This window comes from Xyrauchen texanus, chromosome 9 (genome assembly GCF_025860055.1).
Source record: "Xyrauchen texanus isolate HMW12.3.18 chromosome 9, RBS_HiC_50CHRs, whole genome shotgun sequence".
Lineage (NCBI taxonomy): Eukaryota > Metazoa > Chordata > Actinopteri > Cypriniformes > Catostomidae > Xyrauchen > Xyrauchen texanus.
In genome coordinates, this window is record NC_068284.1 from 25,343,859 (window position 1) to 25,365,548 (window position 21,690).

The following is a 21,690-nucleotide window of genomic DNA, read 5'->3' on the forward strand; positions in this document are numbered from 1 at the left end:
ATTTTTAGCAGTGTGATACCATCACCGCCATCAATATGTGTCTGGGAGAGTGTAGAATGAGTGTGTAGAGCTTCGACCATCCTCGTGTTAGCTATATCTGAGAGTGGCTTACCTGCCACAGAGCAGAGAGATACATTATTAGCTCAGACCAGCCTTAACAGCTGGGTGATAAGGAAGAAAAAAAGAGAAATAGCATCATCAATAACCTCTGTGTGTGGGTGTGTGTGTGTTTGCTTGGCCTCTTTTGCAGAATCCTATCAGTTTGCTGTGCCTGAATCCCTGCCTGTGGCTTCGGTGGTGGCCAAGATAAAAGCCTTGGATTCTGACATCGGACCAAATGCTGAGATGGACTACAGAATTATAGAGGGCGATGGCCTTGGGGTGTTCAGGGTCGGACCAGACAAAGATACCCAGGAAGGAGTCATAACTCTGCAGAAGGTAGGCCAGAGACAGCCAAAACCAGATATGTATATTCAGCCCCATCTCTATGACAGCATACAGATGAATGTGAAACTGTGCCCAGTACAAACAATCTCACAATCCAAGCGCTTAATGTAAAAATATGGGTATGAACTGTGGGGTGCAAAAGTCCACATTGAAAATCTGGGGTTCAATATCTAATTTAAAACTAGAAAGTTTTAGGATTTTGAAATATTTAGGATTCTGCACTATTTCTATCTAGGTCACTAATTAAATGAGCATATTTTTGACAGTGACATTTAACATTTTAACAGGCTTCCTGTAGCTCAACTGGTAGAGCATGGCGCTAGCGATGCCAAGATCATGGCACAAACTGATAAAAACGTTTACCCTGAATGCACTTTAAGTCGCTTTGGATAAAACTATGCAAAAATGCATAAATGTAATTAAATGTAAATGTATCTGTAGAAAAAGTTCAGATTTCCTAGCCTCCATTAAAACAAACAAGATGCTCTTTAAAACTAGGGTGGCCAGACGTCTCGTTTTTACTGGGACAGTCCCATATCTAAGCACTTTTTCTAGTGTCCAGACTTATTCTGAAAAAATTGTGTTTTGTCCTGTATTTCTTCTCAATGCTCTACCAGTCGATCGCAAAGGCAATGCTGGTAGATCGCACACAATTTAAACATGCTTTAGTAAAATTTGTATAAAAAAAAATGATAATGTCTTTCCTTCTTTTAGTTCCTGTTTGACTTGCACTCAACGAGTACATTTTGACCAGGCAAGATTTTAGTTTATTCAGTTGCCATGACAACTAGTTTGCACCTTCCAAGGGCTTCTGAGAACAGAGTGCGAAATTGCGAAGCTAGCAGTGTTTGAGGCTAGCTACAAGCAGCTGCTGCCCGGATTATGCAAAACTGTCTGATTCCATTCAGTGCAATTCATCAGAATAAGGTAAATGCCCTGGCTATTGTAATCTATTGTGCTGTAGGTGTTTTGGGTTTAGTGTTCAAACTGAATGATATCAACATTGAACATTATTATATATATCTTAATTATTTAGAAGATGAATTCCATGTAAGGATACATGCAATAGTCCCATCAAGCATTTTTTTAAATGAAACTGTGTTTTTTTTTTTTAGTTGGTAGATTTTATTGAGCCGGTCATTTAAAAGTAGATCATCACACAAAAAAGTGTGGACACCCCTGGCCTAAGCAGCTTTCTTAATCACGTGAGCAGGGGCGGACTGGGAAAAAAAATTGGCCCTGGATTTTACATTGTCGCTGTCTTTTCTGCATTTCGTGGACTTTTTTTAGCTTATCGCCACCCGTTCAGCCCCGTTCGTGACCGGCCCACGGGAAAAGTCCCAGTTCTCCCTATGGCCAGTCCGCCCCTGCACGTGAGTATTAAAATCAAATGTAGCCAAGGATACGGCTTGTAAAACCAATAAAATTGCATCATGTCCAACTATCCAATCACAATCCCATATCAATAGATGTCCAGTTAGTGAACTGATTGAATAGTCAGTTTGAAAGGGCACACAGATGTAATTGTGGCTGAAAAAATATCAAAGAAGCATGTGTCCACATTTAATGAAGATCTTCAAAAAGAGTTTAAATTTCTAAAAAAGGAGTCACAGACAGAGCCTAGTAAAGTGAGTAGTGAGATTTGTGGAGCTCTCTTTTCCATCACCCATTGAGGCCGCAGCGACATCGCGCAGCATGTTCATACAAAAAAGTATGTGGATGCTGCTAAAGTAAGTGTGCCACACCAATTGTTAGCAATTTTTGGGTGAAGCAAAGTTCAGAATCTGACAAGTTGCATGCAAGTGAAGGACTTTTTGCTTATCATTCTGTAGTGCATGGCCATAGATTTCGGTCGGCTGACTGCACTGCGAAATTGATCAATCTGAAATTTTCTTCTGCCATCACCAATTCTGAATCTGTCATGTGCAACATACTTCCTTTTGTGCAGCTGGACTATCAGAAATTACTGCAGCATGGCAACACATGTTTCCTCTCTCTTGATCTCAAGAAAAATGCCCAAAGTTTCTAAGATACATTTTCAGCAATCCTTGCACTAAACTTTGGATTGGCTTCACACTCAAGCAAACACGCACTTTTAACCGTGCACTGGAGGTAGTAGGGCAAGACCACATATCAGCCACTGCGCAAACACTTAATGCAGCTAGATTATAACTTATTGGCTCTCAACTTATTGAATCAAAATATATGTCACTGTGCATTTCTTATCGTGAAGAAAATTGGCAATATGCAGCTTTATTAATAAGAGGGAGTTTTTTTTTTTTTTGTTAAAAATTGATTGAATTGAACAGAAAGGTGAGAGAGGGAAGTCTTTGCTCCATTATACACTGCAACAAAATAGGTTTTTGTGATATAAATATGTAAAACTCTTTTAAAACAACGTACATTTCTTTACCAGAAATATTGCAGAAGAAAAAATTGTTATCTGAGAATGTTGAATATAATACAAATATTTTAAAATATCTAAAAATCTTTTAAAAAAGATGCATTCACCTGAGAAGTAACATATAAGATATTTAGACTTGCTTTTAGAGAATAGATCTTGAATCTAAGTATATTTTGTCTTTACCGCACTTGCAGAAGTATAACCATTAAAAATACACTTATATACACAATACACTTACTGTATATTTAAGATACATTATTTTAAAAGTCTAAATATCTTATATGTTGCGTCTTAATTAAATGTATCTTGTTTTAAAGATTTTTAGACATTTTTAAATGGAAAACAAGACAAAATTAATCGATTATCAAAATTATTGTTAGTTGCCACCCTACTGGAGAGCAAGACCATCAACTTCGGAGTCTTAGCCAAGGTCGTGGAGTTTGTTTTATGCTTGCCTGGGACATCTGCATCTGTGGAGCGTGTGTCTCATTAATGAATGCAGCATGGACACCGGATAAATCTCGACTCAATGTAACAGTCATGAATGCAATGCTTTTTGTACATATTCATTTTATTAATGCTCTGGATTTTATGATACGCTCTTGAAAGACATGCACACACTGAGAAAAATTGCTGCCAGAGAAAATTACAGATGTGGATGCACCCTTTACTCCGCATTGATCTGCGCCTAGGTAATGAAATGTCAATTTAAATTTTTGCTGGGAGGGGGCTGTCCCGTTTTCCACAAGCAGGAATCTGTTCACCCTATTTAAAACATTCTTAGTCACGATGGGACAACATTACATACACAAACTAGTGGAGTCCATTCCAACTCAAGTGCATGTTGTCATTAAAGCAAAAGAGGGGCATACCATATCCTAAGGAATTGTGAAATGCATGTTAATTTTTCAATTCATCTTTACACTCAAACTGTTATGCTGATCATATAAATTGACATTTTTAAAAATGCAAAAAATGGTCTCAGATTCTGAACCCCACTGTTTGTACAAGTTTACACTCAGTTTGTACTCAGTATGTACAGCCCTCATTTTACTGTTATCATTTTATGTGTTTGCATTAATAATGTGTAACACAGTTACGGGAAGGGCGATCAAGGAGGACACAGGAAACGGGGTAGGCTTTTTAATTTCTCACAACACAATATGCAGCACACTGGGTTGCTTTCTTTTAGGCTTTCTCTCTCTCTCACTGGAGGTTCGGAGTCCGCTTTTATGCCGCTCTCCTCGTGCTCACTGGAATTAGAGACAGGTGTTAGGCATAATTTAGCTCAGGTGTAAGCGCCCTTACCGCTTTCCTCTCCCGGATGGGTGCTTGACCACGCCCCCGCTGCCACATACCCCCACCGCCCGACTCAGGCCGGGGCGCCATCCGGCCTGTCTACCACCCCCCCCCCCCCATTTCTGGAGAGAAAGTCAGCGACAGCCATCTGCACCCCCGGTCTGTGGACCACCTTGAATTTAAAGGGCTGGAGAGCCAGATACCAACGGGTGATCCGGGCGTTAGTATCCTTCATGCGGTGAAGCCACTGGAGTGGGGCGTGATCCGAGCAGAGGGTGAAGGCCCGCCCCAGCAGGTAATACCGGAGGGTGAGGACCGCCCACTTGATGGCCAAACACTCCTTCTCCACGGTGCTGTACTTAGTCTCCCTCAAAGACAGCTTCCGGCTAATGTACAGCACTGGGCGCTCCTCCTCCTCCTCCACCACCTGCGAGAGTACGGCCCCAGCCCCCTGTCTGAAGCGTCCCTCTGCAAAATAAAAGGGAGAGAGAAGTCAGGTGCATGAAGAAGCGGCCCCCCCCACAAAGTGCGGCTTTAACCCGCGTAAACGCCTGTTGACACTGCTCTGACCATTGAACCGGATCTGGAGCCCCCTTTTTAGTGAGGTCAGTCAGCAGGCTGGTGACGTCCGAATAATTAGGCACAAACCTTCTATAATAGCCAGCCAGCCCCAGGAACTGCCTCACCCCCTTTTTGGTCTTAGGTCTAGGGCAAGTCGCAATCGCCACGGTTTTGTCAATTTGGGGACGCACCTGGCCATGACCCAAGTGGAACCCCAGATACCGCACCTTCACACGCCCAATCGCGCACTTCTTAGGGTTTGCCGTGAGCCCCGCCCGCCGCAGCGATCTCAGGACGGCCCTCAGATGTTGCATGTGCCGCTGCCAATCATTGCTATAAATTATAATATCATCTAAATAGGCAGCGGCGTACGCTGTGTGAGGTCTGAGGATCCTATCCATAAGACGCTGAAAGGTGGCTGGTGCTCCAAACAAACCGAACGGAAGCGTCACAAATTGGTGTAATCCAAACGGTGTAGTGAAGGCTGTTTTCTCACGGGACATTGGTGTCAAGGGGATCTGCCAATAGCCCTTTGTTAAATCCAAGGTCGAATAAAATCGAGCAGTACCTAACCGATCGAGCAGTTCATCAACACGGGGCATTGGGTACGCGTCAAATTTAGACACCGCGTTGACTTTTCTATAGTCCACACAGAATCGTACAGACCCATCGCTCTTGGGAACAAGAACAACCGGGCTGGACCGGTTCCTCTATTACTCCCATCTCAAGCATCGCATCCAATTCTTCCTGAACTATTTTCTTTTTGTGTTCGGGCAGGCGATAGGGGCGGCTACGTACCACCACCCCCGGCTCGGTCTCGATGTGGTGTTGTATGATGTTCGTACGGCCCGGTAGCGGAGTAAACACATCTGCAAATTCCTTTTGTAACTCGGAAACCTCTGTGAGTTGACGCGGTGAGAGGTGGTCTCCACAAGTAACCGGGGTGTTGAGATTGCGAGCTTTGTTTACCTCCGGTCCGAGCTCAGCCCTCTCCGGAACTACCGTGGCCAACGTCACAGAGGCTGCCTCTTCTCTCCACAATTTGAGGAGGTTGAGGTGATATATTTGGCGTGCGCCCCCTCTATCGGTACGTTTAACCTCATAATCGAGATCCCCTACTTGCCACTTGGCGAGTAATTTAGAGCTTGACGTTGGGAGTAAAACAAGCACCTTATCTCCCGGTGTAAATTCCCTTAGCCGAGCACCCCTGTCATACAGCCGGCGTTGGCGTTCTTGAGCCTGGAGCAAATTCTCCTGTGTTAATTGCCCCAGTGTGTGGAGTTTTGCTCTAAGGTCAAGAACGTACTGAATTTCGTTTTTGCTATTCGAAGGTCCCTCCTCCCAAGTTTCACAGATGACGTCAAGGACCCCGCGTGGGCGTCGCCCATACAGCAGCTCAAATGGGGAGAACCCCGTGGAGGCTTGCGGGACCTCTCGTACTGCAAACAACAGGGGGTCAAGCCACTTATCCCAATTCCTAGCATCTTCGTGGACGAATTTACGAATCATATTTTTGAGCATTTTATTAAATCGTTCCACTAGGCCATCTGTCTGGGGATAGTAAACGCTAGTTCGAATCGACTTAATGCCCAACAGTTCATAAAGTTCGCAAAGTGTACGTGACATAAACATCGTGCCTTGATCGGTGAGGATTTCTTTCGGAATCCCCACCCGGGAGATTATCTTGAAGAGTGCCCCTGCAACGTTACGTGCTGAGATGTTGCTCAGAGGCACTGCTTCTAGATATCGCGTTGCGTAATCCACCAGGACTAACACAAAGCGATGTCCGCGTGCTGTCCGTTCTAATGGCCCGACGAGGTCCATTCCAATTCTTTCGAAGGGGACCTCGATTAATGGAAGGGGGCGCAATGGCGCTTTTGGGGTGGCCAGTGGGTTTACCAGCTGACATTCGCGGCACGCCGCACACCACCTGCGGACGTTGCCGCCAATGCCCGGCCAATAGAAACGGGCTATTAGACGGAGAAGTGTCTTCCTTTCCCCTAGGTGACCGGCCATAGGATTATAGTGAGCCGCCTGGAAAATCATTTCCCGGCGGCTCCGTGGAATCAATAGTTGTGTCACGTCCTCTGTGTCACGTCCTCTTTTGTTTGAGCGTCCTGCGTCACTCTATATAGCCGATCTTTAATCAAGGCAAAATATGGGTATGAAATGGCGATGCCCGGCCGGAGCGGTTGACCATCAATTACTCTCACTTGGTCAAGAGCATGTTTAAGTGTTTCGTCCCGCGACTGCTCTAGAGGAAAGTCCCCCTCAGGGAATTCCCTGAGAGGAGGGGCGGCCACCTCGCCCCTTCCCTCGTCATTCAGAGCAGCCGAGGACGGCCCCGGCTCCGCCTCCCCTGCCAAAGCATCGCACTGAAGGACTGGGAAGGAACATTCTCCCAAGGCCGGGAAGCTGATCGCACATACACTCCACGACTGCGCGGGGCAGGAACGGGCCCTGGGGAGAGAACAGAGCGAGAGAACACAGGGGAGGGGGAGGAGGGGGGTGTAGACACAGGGGAAGGGGAGAGAGAGAGAGAGAAGAAGAGGGCTCGTCCGCCCTCGGAATCGCCGCCAAATGGTCCTCCGCCAGATGAACAGCTTCCTCCAGCGACGCCGTGTGGTGGCACTGGACCCACTCCGCTGTTCTCCTGGGCAGCCGTTGCGCAAATTGCTCCAGTACCACCTGATCGATGACTCCCTCGACATTGCGGTCCCCCGCGAGCAGCCACCGCCGACAGGCATCCCGGAGCCGTTGACCAAACGCGAACGGGCGATCGGACTTCTCTAGCTTCATGCCCTAGAAGAGCTGGCGATTCTCTTCCGGGCTCCGACCGACCCGTGGCAGAATGGCCCTCTTCAGGTCAGAGTAAGCCAGGAGGTTTGTCGCCGGCAGTTGTTGTGCCACGAGTTGAGCTTCCCCGGACAGGAGAGGAATTAGGCGGGCTGCCCACTGTTCGGGCGGCCAGCCCCAGATTTCTGCCGTCCGCTCGAACAAGTCGAGGAAGGCCTCAGGATCATCTGCTGCCCCCATCTTCTGTAACGTGGGCGGGGGTAGCATAGCGCGGGTGTCCGGGGTCGCGGCTGTAGCCGACGCAGTCTCCTGGCTGAGGAGGCTCCGGATGGCGAGCCGGTCCTCTGCCTGAGCCCGCATGATCTCGAAAAACCGTCGATCTTGGTCTTGGCGGAGCTCAAGCAGGGATTGCTGGTGGCTTTGATGTAACGTCGCAAGGGACTGGAGGACTTCCGCCAGCTGGGAGGACTCTATGGGGCGACTTTGCTCCATGCTTGGAGAGTAATTTCATCCCAAAATGATGGAGTATTTTAAGTTGTTTCCGCTGTAATGACGAAAATATGCAGCAGGACGCGCCGGCGCATCCGTCGACCCCAGAGGGTTAAAATCTGGTTTGATTTTCATTTAAGTTACAATAATGAACAAACACAATCTGTTTTATCTAATAGCACACATATTACTGTATTGTTCATATATTGAATATATTATTCAAACATTTACAGTGTAGGTTGGAAAAAGTATGTGCTAATGTAGGCTAATGATGACAACAAAAGCTAATTAGAGTCAGGAGTTGGTAAACCTGGCATGCAATTATTTAAATGATATTGTAGGTGTGGGTTCCAGCTACTTTAACTTATAAAAAGCACTCAAACATTTTGAGTATGCTATTCACAAAAGCATCTGCTGATGTGGACCATGCCTCGCAAAAAAAGACCTACGATCAGAAGACCTACGATCAAGAATTGTTGCTCACAAAGTTATCTCAAAGAGCTTAGATATTCATCTGTCCACAGTTGTAAATGCAAATGGAGTTGCACAGTAAATTGAAACAATTAAGTACTGTGGCTACTCTACCTAGAAGTGGCCGTCCAGCCAAGATGACTCAAGACTTGAAGCAATCATTGGAACTGGTTAAAATGTCTGTTAAAAAACAGGCATTGTGTTCATGACAGGGCCACTGCTTTCCAGCAAAAACATTGCTGTGTGCCTGATGTTTGCCAAGACCACATTGACACTCCATTACACTACTGGGAAAATGTTTTTGACTGATGAAATTAAGGTTGATTTATGTTGGAAGAACAACATTACGTATGGCGTAAAAAGGGCACCGCATACCAACATGAAAACATCATCCTAGCGGTGAAGTACTGTGAAAAGAGCATCATAATTTGGAGCTGCTTTGCTGCTTCGGGGTCTGGACCACTTGCCATCATCAAGGGAAAAATTTATTTCCATGTTTATCAAGATATCCTACTGTCAGGGTGGCTGTGCATCAGCTGAATCTCAGTAGAAGTTGGGGGTGATGCAGCAGGACAATGACCCTAAACTTCAAAGAAAATCCACAACAGAATGTCTTCAAATAAAGAAAATCCACCTTTTGGAGTGGCCCAATAAGAGCCCAGACCTTAACCAATAAGAGATGCTGTGGAATGACATCAAGACTGCCTTTCATACCATACATCTAAGAATATGGCTGAACTGAAACAGTTCTGTAAGGAAGAATGGTTCAAAAATCCTTCTGAACATCGTGCAGGTCTAATCTACTTGGTTGAGGTTATTGCTGCCAAAGGAGGATCGAACAGTTATTGAATCTAAAGGTTCACTTGCTTTTTACGCAGAACTGTGACATTTTAATGGGATGCGTCAATAAAGACATGAAAGATTATAATTTTTTTGTGTTGTTAGCTTAAGCACATTGTGTTTGTCTATTCTTGTAACACTGATGAAGATGAGATCACATTTTATGACCAATTAATGCAGAAGAAAAAACTGTTAATTCCAAAGGGTTCACATACATTCTCTTGACACTTTACATAGAATCCTATACAATAACTAGGATAATTTACAAAACAAGACCCCTTTGAATTCCTGACAAAGTCGATACTCGTCTGACTTCAATAGAATGTGTACTGAAGAAGCCAGTGTTAACATGCCTTTATGGTTAGCATCCGTTTACTTTCACACCTATAATAATGCAGTGCTTCTTGCTGCTGGTCATGACCCATATCAAGACCGGAATGCCACCCACACTGGACCCCTGACATTTCACTTAAAGGCAAAACTATCTTCTTTGAAAATCAATTTCAGCTTAGTATTCAGCATTTTCAGACCGCAGAACACTAAATAGGTGAAGTATGTAATTGTTTCAATGTTGAAATAATTTATTCCATTTATTCCATCACTATACTTAACTAATCCATCCATACACGTATTTCCCTGAGAGTGTAAAAACTGTAGCTCCGTGGCACTATCAAAACATTGCTCTGTTTGTTTGAACATTTCCATTTAGGGGGATGTCACTAGAGTCACAGAATTTACACACTTCATCTCAAAACTAAGCATCACTTTGCAGCTTGATCCTAGACTTCCTGACAAACAAACCTCAGGCAGTCATGATCCGTGACCGGACCTTGCAAACTGTCACCCTGACTACCGGTGCCCCTAAGGGATGGGTCCTCAGCCCTCTATTGTTCATACTGTTGACTCTGAACTTGGTTGCCAGGCACCCCGGCAACCATATCATCAAGTTTACAGATGTTACACTACAGTGCCAAGTCTCATCAACAACAATGATGAAATAGCATGCAGAGAGGAGATGACAGACCTAGAAAAATGGTGCAGAGTCAAGAACTATCTCTTAATGTGAACAAGACAAAAGAGATAATTGTTGACTTCAGGAAATCAACAGTGTTTGGAAACTGCTCTTCCTCTGACTGGAAGCCCCTGCAGTGAAGACTGCTCAGCATGTGACTTCCCCCAAGCAGTGTTTAAAGAAAGTCTGTAACAGCATGAAGGACCATGCTTTTGGCCTTCAGCTTTTTTGCCCCTCTTCCCTTTGGGAGAAAAGCTTAGGAGCATACACTTCTAAACCACTGGACTCGAGAACAGTTTCTTCCCACATGCTGTCATTCAACTCAACCCACCTTACACCCCCTACCAAAACTCCCAACCATTGAGCCTTTCATATGCAGCTGTTTTAACTTTAGTGCAATAATAAGTGTTATACTCATGACAACGTTTCATTTCAACTGTCAAATATTGTGTTTTATTGGGTATATACTGTACTCTTACTCTGTATTTTGTGACATGATACTGAATTGTCTTTTCTACATTTCTATAAATTTCTGTGTAACACAAAAAAGAAGATATTAGGCAGAACTTTAGTCTCAGTCACCATTCACTTTCATTAAATGGAAAATAGATGCAATAAAAGTTAATGGTAACTAAGGCTAATATTATGCCTACCATCTTCTTTTGATTTTCTTGGAGGAAATCAGTTATAAAGGTATGCACAGACTTGAGTGGCTTATTGCTTTTATAAAATGGTGAAAACAACATGATAAAATAGTTACATTTATTATTAATAATTATCTATTATCGTAATAAACTATTCTACTGCCAAGTGATATAGTTCATTATATTAACTATTCTGTTTGTGGTTACCAATGAATGCCAATCAACTTACCGCATAAATATATAGAATGTACAATCAATGTTGTGCATTTATAGTTTACAATGGCTTCGACTGTGGCTTATCCAATCACAATTTAGACTCTGAACTCTCAATTTTACAAACCATGTTGGTAACACTGGTACAATAAGGTTCCATTTGTTGACATTAGTTAATGCACTATGAACTAACAATGAACAATTGTATTTTTATCAACTGACAGATTAATAAATGCTGTAAAAATATATATTGTTCAGTGTTAGTTCATGATATCTAATGCATTTACTATTGTTAACGAATGGAACCTTTAGTATAGTTTTACCAAATTATTAAATATGTAATCTTTGATATCCAGGGAAACTACGTATTGTTTTCCCCCTAATATGTAGGAAAGAATTTACAATAAACCAACTTCGACTTCTCATATTAAAGCCACTGCTAAATGTGCAAGAATTCTGTATCTGGCTTGGTTGCACCCTCAGGGATGTTATGTATTGTCAGTGATATGAAATAGGCACGGAAGGTTGTTTTCAATGCACTGCAAATTATAGCAGACAGGAGTGATAAATGACTATAAGAGAAAGTATTCCACAAGACATTTTCGGCATCATGTATCTCTGTCTTAAAATCAATGTACTGCTTTGACACTGTTCTTTTCTGTCCTATCAATCGATAGCAATACTTAAATGAAATATGAGAGCTAAGAGGAGAGGATCAAGGGTTCTTGGGTGCGTTAAATGTGTACAAACATCACAGGGCTAGATTTCAAGTGTGAACTTTGTTTTTGACTTGTGTGGCTGCATACAACAGAGACCATGCCCTTGTTTATTAATTTAAAACTAACTCTTCAACACTTTTTCTCTTGCCCCTCCTTTTGTGCTTTTTACCTCAGAATCTCGACTTTGAGACAAAGTCAACCTACACTTTAAAAATTGAGGCATCCAACAGGAACATAGACCCACAGTTCTTGTCTCAAGGACCATTCAGTGATACGGCAATGGTGAGGGTGACTGTGGAGAATGTAGATGAGCCTCCCATTTTCTACTCTCCACTTAGTAAAATGGTGGTCTCAGAAGCCGCTAAAGTGGGAACCATCATAGGAACTGTCTCCGCTGTGGACCCTGACTCCACCAATAGCCCCATTAGGTAAGGCATGCTTGGTTTGGTGGAATGGCTCTACACAATGTGATTATGCGACAATGAAAATTACAATCTTCACTGAAAACCCCCCCCCATCTTAATCAGTATTTATGCCTATAATATAATATAATTTAATTAGGGTTGTTAATCGACTAAATTTTTAATAAAATTAAATATATGACATGCCATTTAATTAATCGAATAATACATAGTTAACATTTTTATATAATAATATGAAGGGCCTATAATAAATATGTAATGTGGTTTGAAATAAATTGCATTATTAATTTTAATTGTCGCTCTATGTACATGTGTGTGCCCCAGATGGACGCATTTGAAGTGTCTCACTGGTATACAGCGTCAATTAATTTTTAGGATGTTTTAAGTAAAAATTAGAGGAACCTTTCAAAATTGCATCTCAAGAATCCTGTACGCTGGTGTTTCCTCCTAAAGCAGTTCTCATTCTGTGGCTGCACTGCTTGTGAGGTTTGTGAGGCGCGCTGGAACCTATTGACATGGCTTGTAAAAACAGATGTACTTCAAGCTTGAATTGCTCGCATGATAGGAACATCTGTACTTTGAATGCAGAATTTACGTACGTGCCAGTGGGCATGATTAATTGTGTAAAAATGTTTAACACATTATTTTTTAAATAGTTAATCACATTAAATTAACATTTTACATATAATATAAATAAAACAAAAACATGTACAGTACTTTAAATAAAATATGTAAGGGTTATTTTAGGGTTACGTCGTTATGGCATTGGTTACGTTTTGTGGCTATACTTTTGAAACAGTGAGAATTTTAATGTTTACCCCAATTCATTTCCATTGTAAGTGCCTCATTATAGCCCAGATTTGTACTTTTTCTTTGGAGAAAATGAGTCGAAATTCATTTTTGTGGTTATCAACATTATACCACACGTGCTGTCGATTGAGATTAGCTTGTATTGAAAAAAACAGCAGTGATTGAGAGTGACAATTAGTTTTTTCATTAATGCCTATATTTTAATTGCATCATAGACAAATTTAACCTCTGTTTTATTGTTTTCACATTTGTATGAATTTGTTTTATTATGGTGCATTACACTAATAAGATACACATGCAATTCATTAGTGCCATTATTATCACACTTAATTTTTTTATTTGGTTATGCAGGAGCAGATGTAAATGTTGACTATAAATGAGTTGTGGGCTCAGGTGTTATTTTGCTAAAAGACAAATGTTCATAATTAACTAGTTCTGTGTCTTAGAGCCTCTGGAAAATGATTGCTGAAGGGCATTCCTCTCTTAGACCTATGGCTTGTGGGCATATCCATAGGAAGTGAACACTTGAAATTGACAATTGTTCTGACTTTTTTTTACACCTTTCCGCAGGTATTCAATAGACAGAAACACGGACTTGGAGCGATTTTTCAACATAGAGGCAGCCACAGGGGTCATCATTACAGCTAAACCATTAGACAGAGAAGCCAATGCCGTACACAACATCACCATCCTGGCTATTGAAAGTTGTGAGTGAACACCCTATCAATTCATTTTGTACAGTTGTACAGTTATGATCTGAAGTCTATATGAAATTACACTGAGAATAATTATCTTTCTTGGCTGAAACAAAGAATGAGATTCAAAATATGTTATATAAAAGAGGTTTAATTTATGTAGTACAGTACTCCTTTTAATAACTGAACATGGTCTGCCCATTACAAAAACTGTTACTGCTTGATATGTCCTTCATAATTTGTCCATTCAGAAAAACAGTCAACTAATTTTTACTTTCATTTTGTATTGTAAAGCTTTGAGCAGCTACATTTAACTTTTTCCAATACAAAAATCTATTAGGACGAAATCCTTTGCATATAATTAGAGATTAAAATGCAAGCCTTCCCAGCAATTTCCCGATGAATATAATTGTCCTGAGGCCAGCAGACTTTTGCAAACAGACCTGGCAAACAGTTAGCACTGCTATGAAGTGATCAATATTTCAAACCATTTGCTATGAGCATGTGTTGTGCCGTCTCACTCCTGAAACGTTGTTCACATACGCGATCACAGAGCACTGTACAGCTGGCATAGTGTTAAGTATTCAATCTGTAGAAGTGCTCTGGCCAGGCTTTGAGCAGATGCTGGGCATGGAGGTGACTGCTGTCCACTGACACCTCTACAATTTGTTTAGCTTGATCGAGTCTTGTTCTGATTGTATCTGATGGCCAGAACTGCAGCCTCCTTCTCGAATACCAAAGTTTTACTGCTGATTTTCACCATGACCTTCACTCAAGTGTGTCTGTTCATGTTGATCCCTTGCAGTCTTTGCACAGAGTGCCATAACCATATTGACTTGAGTGAATGAAGGGAATATAATCCATCCAAAGTTAAAATTTTTACCCATATCCATAAATGTGGACACACTTAACCAAAGTTTCCAGGTTCCAGCCAATGACAATCAGTCATTGTCAGTGGAACCCTTGGTCTCTCAAATGGGTCTTGGCAGAGAAGATTAAAATGTCCTCTTCTATTTATCTGTAAGAGGCTTGTTAGGTGCTTCAAATTAATTTGTCTTCAGGCAATGTTTGGTAAGATCTTAATGGCTCGGAAAATCATACTGGAGGAAATCTCAGTTTTGGAAAATGGATACTTTAGATTCTGACGCAATATTTGAAAGGGGCATTCAGGATAAAGATAACTCCATGAGCTAGAATCTCTTTTTTCTGGTCAATAATTTACAACATATTACATTTACATATTACATTACACTGAACTTTACATGGCGAATTGTGAGACTATGCCCAGAGGCATCATTTGTGTGTGACATTACAGTCACAGTCTATGCCATCGAGGTAACTTATCACCCATTTTATTGTTTAAAGAATTGTAAAGTCAGTTATGATACAAATCCAGCGATGGCATGCTGCCTTGATTCTATTCGATCCCTCATCCTCGACAAAGTCAAATTAATAGATGAATTAGCTCAAACCGGGAACTGGCTGCAACTCAGCATGTTTCCTGCAGGTGTGTATTGCATTGAGGCAGATGGGCTCTGTATATCTTGGGACAAAGATACTGAGAGGTGGGAGGCATATATTTACTAGCACTAAATATATATACTAGCATAAATATATTTATTTAAGGATATGCATTTTCCCTAAACCTGAACTGTGTTTGGTTTACAGTTAGGCTGAATTGTGCTAGCCATGTAAAAAGGCAAGCTAGTTTGATACATACAATAATCACTGTGTTTGCAATGAAAATCAACTCTGATTGAGCCAGCATATTTCTAGTTCGCTTCTGCTGTGTGTTCACACCTGCAGAATTTATTTATATTTGCTCTCCATCAATTAGTTTGCCTGAAGACCATGGCCTCATTTTGTCCTCCTTAATGCTCTCAATATCATCACTGGTGCCAAATTATGGATAGATCATAATTACAGAACAGCTTGCAAGAATTTATTCAACCATGTCGATTAATGGTTGATTAAACCATAAAAAATTTGAATTCTGTCATCGTTTTCTCCTCCTGTTGTGCCAAACCTGTATGATTTTCTTTCATCATATAAAACATAAAAGATGTTACGCAGATTGTTAGTCTTAGTCACCTTAAACTTGCATTGCATCTTTTTTCAGTACAATAAAAGTGAATGGTTACTGAGGCTAACCTTCTGCCTAACATCTCTTTTTCCAGGGAAAAAAAAAAACATACTTTTCGCAAGTACACAAAGGCAGACATGAGCGCTTGGCCAACACACAGCCCGACTGAACATACTGTGTTTAACTTGCATTTTTTTGCATTATTGTGAGGGTAACAAACCTCGGTCATCAATAGAGTTTTTGTCTTCAAAAGCAAGTTCAATATTTAAGTCAGTTTTTACCCTAAATCTCCACTTTTGCTTTTGGTTGAACTATCCCTTTGGTTGAACTATCTTTCCCCTTCTGTCGCTCTCTCCACGTTGTGTCAGAGAAGCGACACTAGGGGTCTCTCTTGAGCGCCGATATTCACCTCTGAACTATGAAAAAAGGCCAATGAGAGTTGGCAACCAGTATTTGCATGTCCCGCCCCCAGACATACGGGTATTTAACGGCGCAAATACGGGAGTTCATTCAGAAAATTTCTTCGGAGCCGATGGTCGTGTCTGCAATTGCTGCGTGTTACACACCGAGTTCCTGTCATTCCTCTGCTGCATGCTGTTGGATTCCACGGCGCACAACAGCGGCTTTCTCCTGTTTGCACGGCTGTGCATTCTGCCCCTCTCACGAGTCCTTTTTTCATAAAAGAGGGATTTTATTTAAAAGAGTAATTTCCTCTAAAAGAGCAAAACACAGCGGCATTGAACGTCCTTTTAAGGACGCGTCTTTATAAAGATGCCTTTCCGACCCTGTGTTGTTTCTGGATGCGGTAGAGTGCTCTCCGCTTCAGACGGCCAAAGGCATTGTCTCGTGTGTCTGGGTAGCGATCACACCGAGGCTGCGTTTGTGGATGGTTCATGTTCTCACTGCGAGAACATGACCATGACAACGTTGCGGTCGCGGCTTGCTTACAACCGTAAGCAAGCCACTCCAGCTGCCCCCCATGTTGCTCCTTCCCACGGGATTGAGGACGATGCGGGATGGCAGCGGGTGCAGCTCCGCCGGGTACGCCCCCCTCGGACCACCTGCACCCCAGCACGCTCGTTGATTCCCGTCCGTGCTCAAAGCCATTCTGCCGACACTCTTGCGATGGAAGCAGGTGAGCTCGCCGCGGCATCAGAGGGCATGGTATCTGATGCTGAGGACTCCCCTGGGCTGCCGCTTTCGGGCCTGCATACCCAGGCTGAGGCTGACACACAGATGACCGACATGCTTTCCCGGGCAGCCAACAGCGTGGGCTTGGACTGGAACCCTCCATCCTCCCCACAGCCATCACGCCTGGACGACTGGTTCCTGGGGTCTGGGCGCCGCTCACAGCCTCACCCCCGGTTCCGTTTTTCCCGGAGGTGCATGATGAGCTGACATCTTCGTGGAGAGCCCCCCCACTCCACTCGTCACACCGCCACCTGCTCATCCGCCCTCGCCACCCTCGACGGCGGATTCCCCAGGTGGATAGGGCAGTTGCGCTCCATCTATGCCCCGGAAGCCCTACCACCTGGCGGGGCCGCCCTGTACTCCCTTCCGCGAAGGCCTACAGCGCCACCGGACGCGCCGCTTCCACCCTGCATGCCATGTCTCTCCTGCAGGTCCACCAAGCCAAGGCAGTACGCAACATGCACGGGGGTGGCCCTGATCCCGACACGCTGCAGGAACTGCGCTCAGCGACCGACCTCGCCCTGAGAGCAACGAAGGTCACAGCGCAGGCGCTCGGGCAGGCGATGGCCACACTGGTGGTCTAGGAACGTCAACTATGGCTGAACATGGTCGAGATGCGTGAAGCTGACAAGACTCGCTTCCTCAACGCCCCTGTCTCCCAGTTTGGCCTCTTCGGCGACACCGTCGAGGACTTCGCCCAGCAGTTCTCCATGGTGAAGAAGCAGATGGAGGCCATTTCTCACATCATGCCTCGCCGCAAGCCTGCCACCACGGCCCATGCCCCGTCTGCTCGCCGAGGGCATCCTCCCGTGGCCAGAAGACAAGCTCCTGCTCCACCTCAACCCGGGCCCAGCTCTCAGCCCCAGCGTCGAGCAAACCGTGGGAAGTGCATGCCCCCTGTCTCACGGACCCCCTCGAGGACACGGAAGGCTCCCAGGTGCTCCTGAGACAACGAACCCAGAGTCCAAGACATTAGTTCCGGAGGTGGTAAGACCGCTCCGTCCCCCGGTGGAGGGCCGGGAGGAGAATCCTGTGTTTTTTCATTTGCCGCAACCCCCAACAGGGGCTGCGGTACCCAAATTCTCAATAAAAGAGCTATTTCCTTTGTCTCTGGGGCACATGGCCCGCAAATGCCGTTCTCACGGCACACTGCTTTCAGGCCTCAACAGTCCCGGCTTCCTGGACGCAGCGTCCCCACCCTCAGCCCCACGACTGTTTCCCGGCCGGCCGGTTCAGACCAGTCCAGAGGATGCCAGCATCAGACCTCCTCCTCAGTCACGAACCCGCCCCCCGCCGGGTGCGTGGAGCAAGGTAAGTGCTTTGAGTTTATTCTCAGCACCAGAGCCTCGGGACGCTACAGTGCATCCCGATGCTGCGTTAACTGTTCCGCACCGCTGCGAAGCCCCGCCGGGTACGTCCAAAATACTTGTCCCCTTGGTGCCCCTAGCACGGAGCTTAGAGGCGTGGCTTTCACTGCCCAGCCCGTCACGCTGGCTGCACCGGACCATTCGACTCGGTTACGCAATTCAGTTTGCCAGGTCTCCGCCCTCCTTCGTGGGCGTTCATTTTTCCGCAGTACACAGCGAACATGCCCACTCCCTGCACGAAGAAATTGCCTCCCTTCTAATCAAGGACGTGATGGAGCCTGTCCCTCCAACTGAAACGAAGAAGGTTTTCTACAGCCCTTACTTCATTTTACCCAAGAAAGGCGGCGGCTTACGACCGATCTTGGACCTGCATGTTTTCAATCGGACCTTGTCCAAACTCCCGTTCAAAATGCTCACCCAGAAACAAATTCTATCTGGCGTCCGGCATCTAGATTGGTTCGCAGCGGTAGACCTGAAGGACGCGTACTTCCACGTCTCAATTCGCCCTCGACATCGACCCTTCCTACGGTTCGCGTTCGCCGGCCAGGCGTATCAGTACAAAGTCCTCCCCTTCGGCCTGTCTCTGTCCCCTCGCGTCTTCACGAAAGTCGCAGAGGCAGCTCTTGCCCCGCTCCGAGAAGCTGGCATACGCATACTCAATTACCTCGACGACTGGCTCATACTGGCCCACTCCCGAGAGTTACTATGTGCGCATAGAGACCAGGTGCTCAGCCACCTCAGCCGTTTGGGGCTTCAGGTCAACTGGGAAAAGAGGAAGCTCACCCCGGTCCAGAGCATCTCTTTTCTCGGATTGGAGTTAGACTCAGTCTCAATGACAGCATGTCTCTCTCCAACGAGCGTACTCAGTCAGTGCTGAAATGCCTCGCTTCCTTCAAGCCAGGTGCCGTGGTCCCTCTAAAACGATTCCAACAGCTCCTGGGGCATATGGCATCCTCCGCGGCGGCCACGCCGCTGGGGTTGATGCATATGAGACCACTTCAGCACTGGCTCCAGACTCGAGTCGCACAACGTGAAAGTTACCACTGCCTGCCGCCAAACCTTCAAACCCTGGACAGACATCTGCTTTCTACGGGCAGGAGTACCCTTGCAGCAGGTGTCCCGACGCGTTCTGGTTACAACCGACACCTCCAAATTGCCTAGAGCTGCTGGCTGTTTTCCTTGCCCTGAGGAAGTTTCTCCCGTTAATTCGGGGCAAGCACGTCCTAGTCAGGACAGACAGCACCACGGTCGTAGCCTACATAAATCGCCAAGGTGGAGTACGCTCCCTCCACATGTCACAGCTCGCCCGTCGTCTCCTCCTTTGGAGTCAGCAGCGACTCATGTCACTGCGCGCCACTCACATCCCCGGCAACCTCAATGTGATAACGGACGCGCTGTCAAGACAAAGCTTGCCTGGCGGAGAGTGGAGGCTCCACCCCCAGTCGGTCCAGCTGATTTGGGACCGGTTCGGCAAGGCCCAGGTAGACCTGTTTGCATCCCAAGAAACCTTCCACTGCCCGCTCTGGTATGCCCGGACAGAGGCTCCCCTCGGGGCAGATGCGTTGGCACACAGCTGGCCCGCGGGGCTACGCAAGTACACATTTCCCCCAGTGAGCCTTCTTGCACAGGTGCTATGCAAGGTCAGGGAGGACGAAGAGCAAGTCATTCTGGTGGCCCCCTACTGGCCCACCCAGATTTGGTTATCGGACCTCACGCTCCTCACGACAGCCCCTCCCTGGCGAATTCCCCTGAGGAAGGACCTTCTTTCTCAGGGACGGGGCACGCTCTGGCACCCGCACCCAGACCTCTGGAACCTCCACATCTGGCCCCTGTACGGGATGCGGAAGATCTAGCCGGCCTACCATCAACCGTCATAGATATGATCAACCAAGCCAGAGCCCCCTCTACCAGGCATCTTTACGCCCTAAAGTGGCGTCTGTTCGCAGACTGGTGTTCTTCCCGAGCCGAAGACCCACAGAAGTGCGCAGTTAGGTCAGTGCTCGTGTTTCTACAGGAGAGGCTGGAGAGGAGGCTGTCCCCCTCCACCCTCAAGGTGTATGTCGCCGCCATCGCGGCTCACCACGACACGGTAGACGGCAAGTCTCTTGGTAAGCATGACTTAATTGTCAGGTTCCTAAAAGGTGCCCGGAGGCTGACTCCCTCCCGGCCTAACCTGTTTCCCTCCTGGGATCTCTCGGTCATCCTCTCGGGCCTCCAGAGACCCCCCTTCGAGCCGCTAGACTCAGCTGGATTCAGGGCTCTCTCTCTCAAGACCGCCCTGCTGATCGCGCTCACCTCCATCAAGAGGGTCGGGGACCTGCAAGCGTTCAATGTTAGCGACACTTGCCTGGAGTTCGGTCCGGCAGACACATACGTGATCCTAAGACCGCGACCTGGCTATTTGCCCAAGGTTCCTACCACACCCTTCAGAGATCAGGTAGTGAACCTGCAAGCGCTGCCCCGGGAAGAGGCAGACCCAACCCTTGCGTTGCTGTGTCCAGTACGTGCTTTGCGTATCTATCTGGACTGCACGCAGAGCACTAGACGCTCTGAGCAGCTCTTTGTCTGCTTCGGGGGACAGCGGAAAGGGAACGCTGTCTCCAAACAGAGGCTTGCCCACTGGGTTGTCGACGCCATTTCATTGGCTTATCACACCCAGGCCGTGCCCCCCCCCCTTGCGGGTCCGAGCTCACTCTGCTAGGGGTGTTGCGTCCTCATGGGCACTGGCCAGGGGCACCTCCCTAGCAGACATCTGCAGAGCAGCAGGGTGGGCAACACCTAACACTTTCTTTTTTACAATCTCCGTGTTGAGTCAGTATCGTCCCGTGTTTTCTCAGGTCCGAGCCCGTAGTACGCTGACGTTCTGACCGGGTGAATCGCTTGCGCCTAGCGCCCTTTCCCTCAGCCGAGGTAAAATAGTGCGCCTCCGTTCCCAGGAGACCCCATCTTCGGGTCGCTGGTTGACTCCTCCATAGCCCTGTTGGGTCCGCAGTTCAGGGGAGGAACTCGCCGACCCAAGCCACTACGGGTACCCAGAAGGCTACCCTGTACTGGAATAGGTGCTCCACAGGTAAGGCCTCCTGCTTGGACTCCCCCTGTGTGTAATTCCACGGTACTGTTCCCTCACGAGCGGACCCCCGTGTCTCCCTTGGGCAGTTACAGCTGCCTCAGTCGCCTTGCTGTATGCTTCCCCCCTCTACGAGGCTGGATCTACCACCGCACCAACT

The 21,690-nt window shown here is 46.0% G+C and overlaps 1 protein-coding gene across 3 annotated transcripts in view; it reads left to right on the forward strand.

Annotated features, from left to right (window-relative positions):
- The window catches only part of LOC127649593 (cadherin-7-like), a 99,132-nt gene that overhangs the window by 28,964 nt on the left and 48,478 nt on the right, over positions 1-21,690 (forward strand). For 2 of the 3 annotated variants that reach the window (XM_052134775.1, XM_052134778.1), the window contains exons 6-8: positions 251-438; positions 12,070-12,323; positions 13,698-13,834. In XM_052134775.1, the coding sequence (XP_051990735.1) occupies positions 251-438; positions 12,070-12,323; positions 13,698-13,834 (579 nt within the window). The remainder of the gene's footprint in view (positions 1-250; positions 439-12,069; positions 12,324-13,697; positions 13,835-21,690) is intronic. The other variant, XM_052134776.1, reaches the window with a different exon arrangement.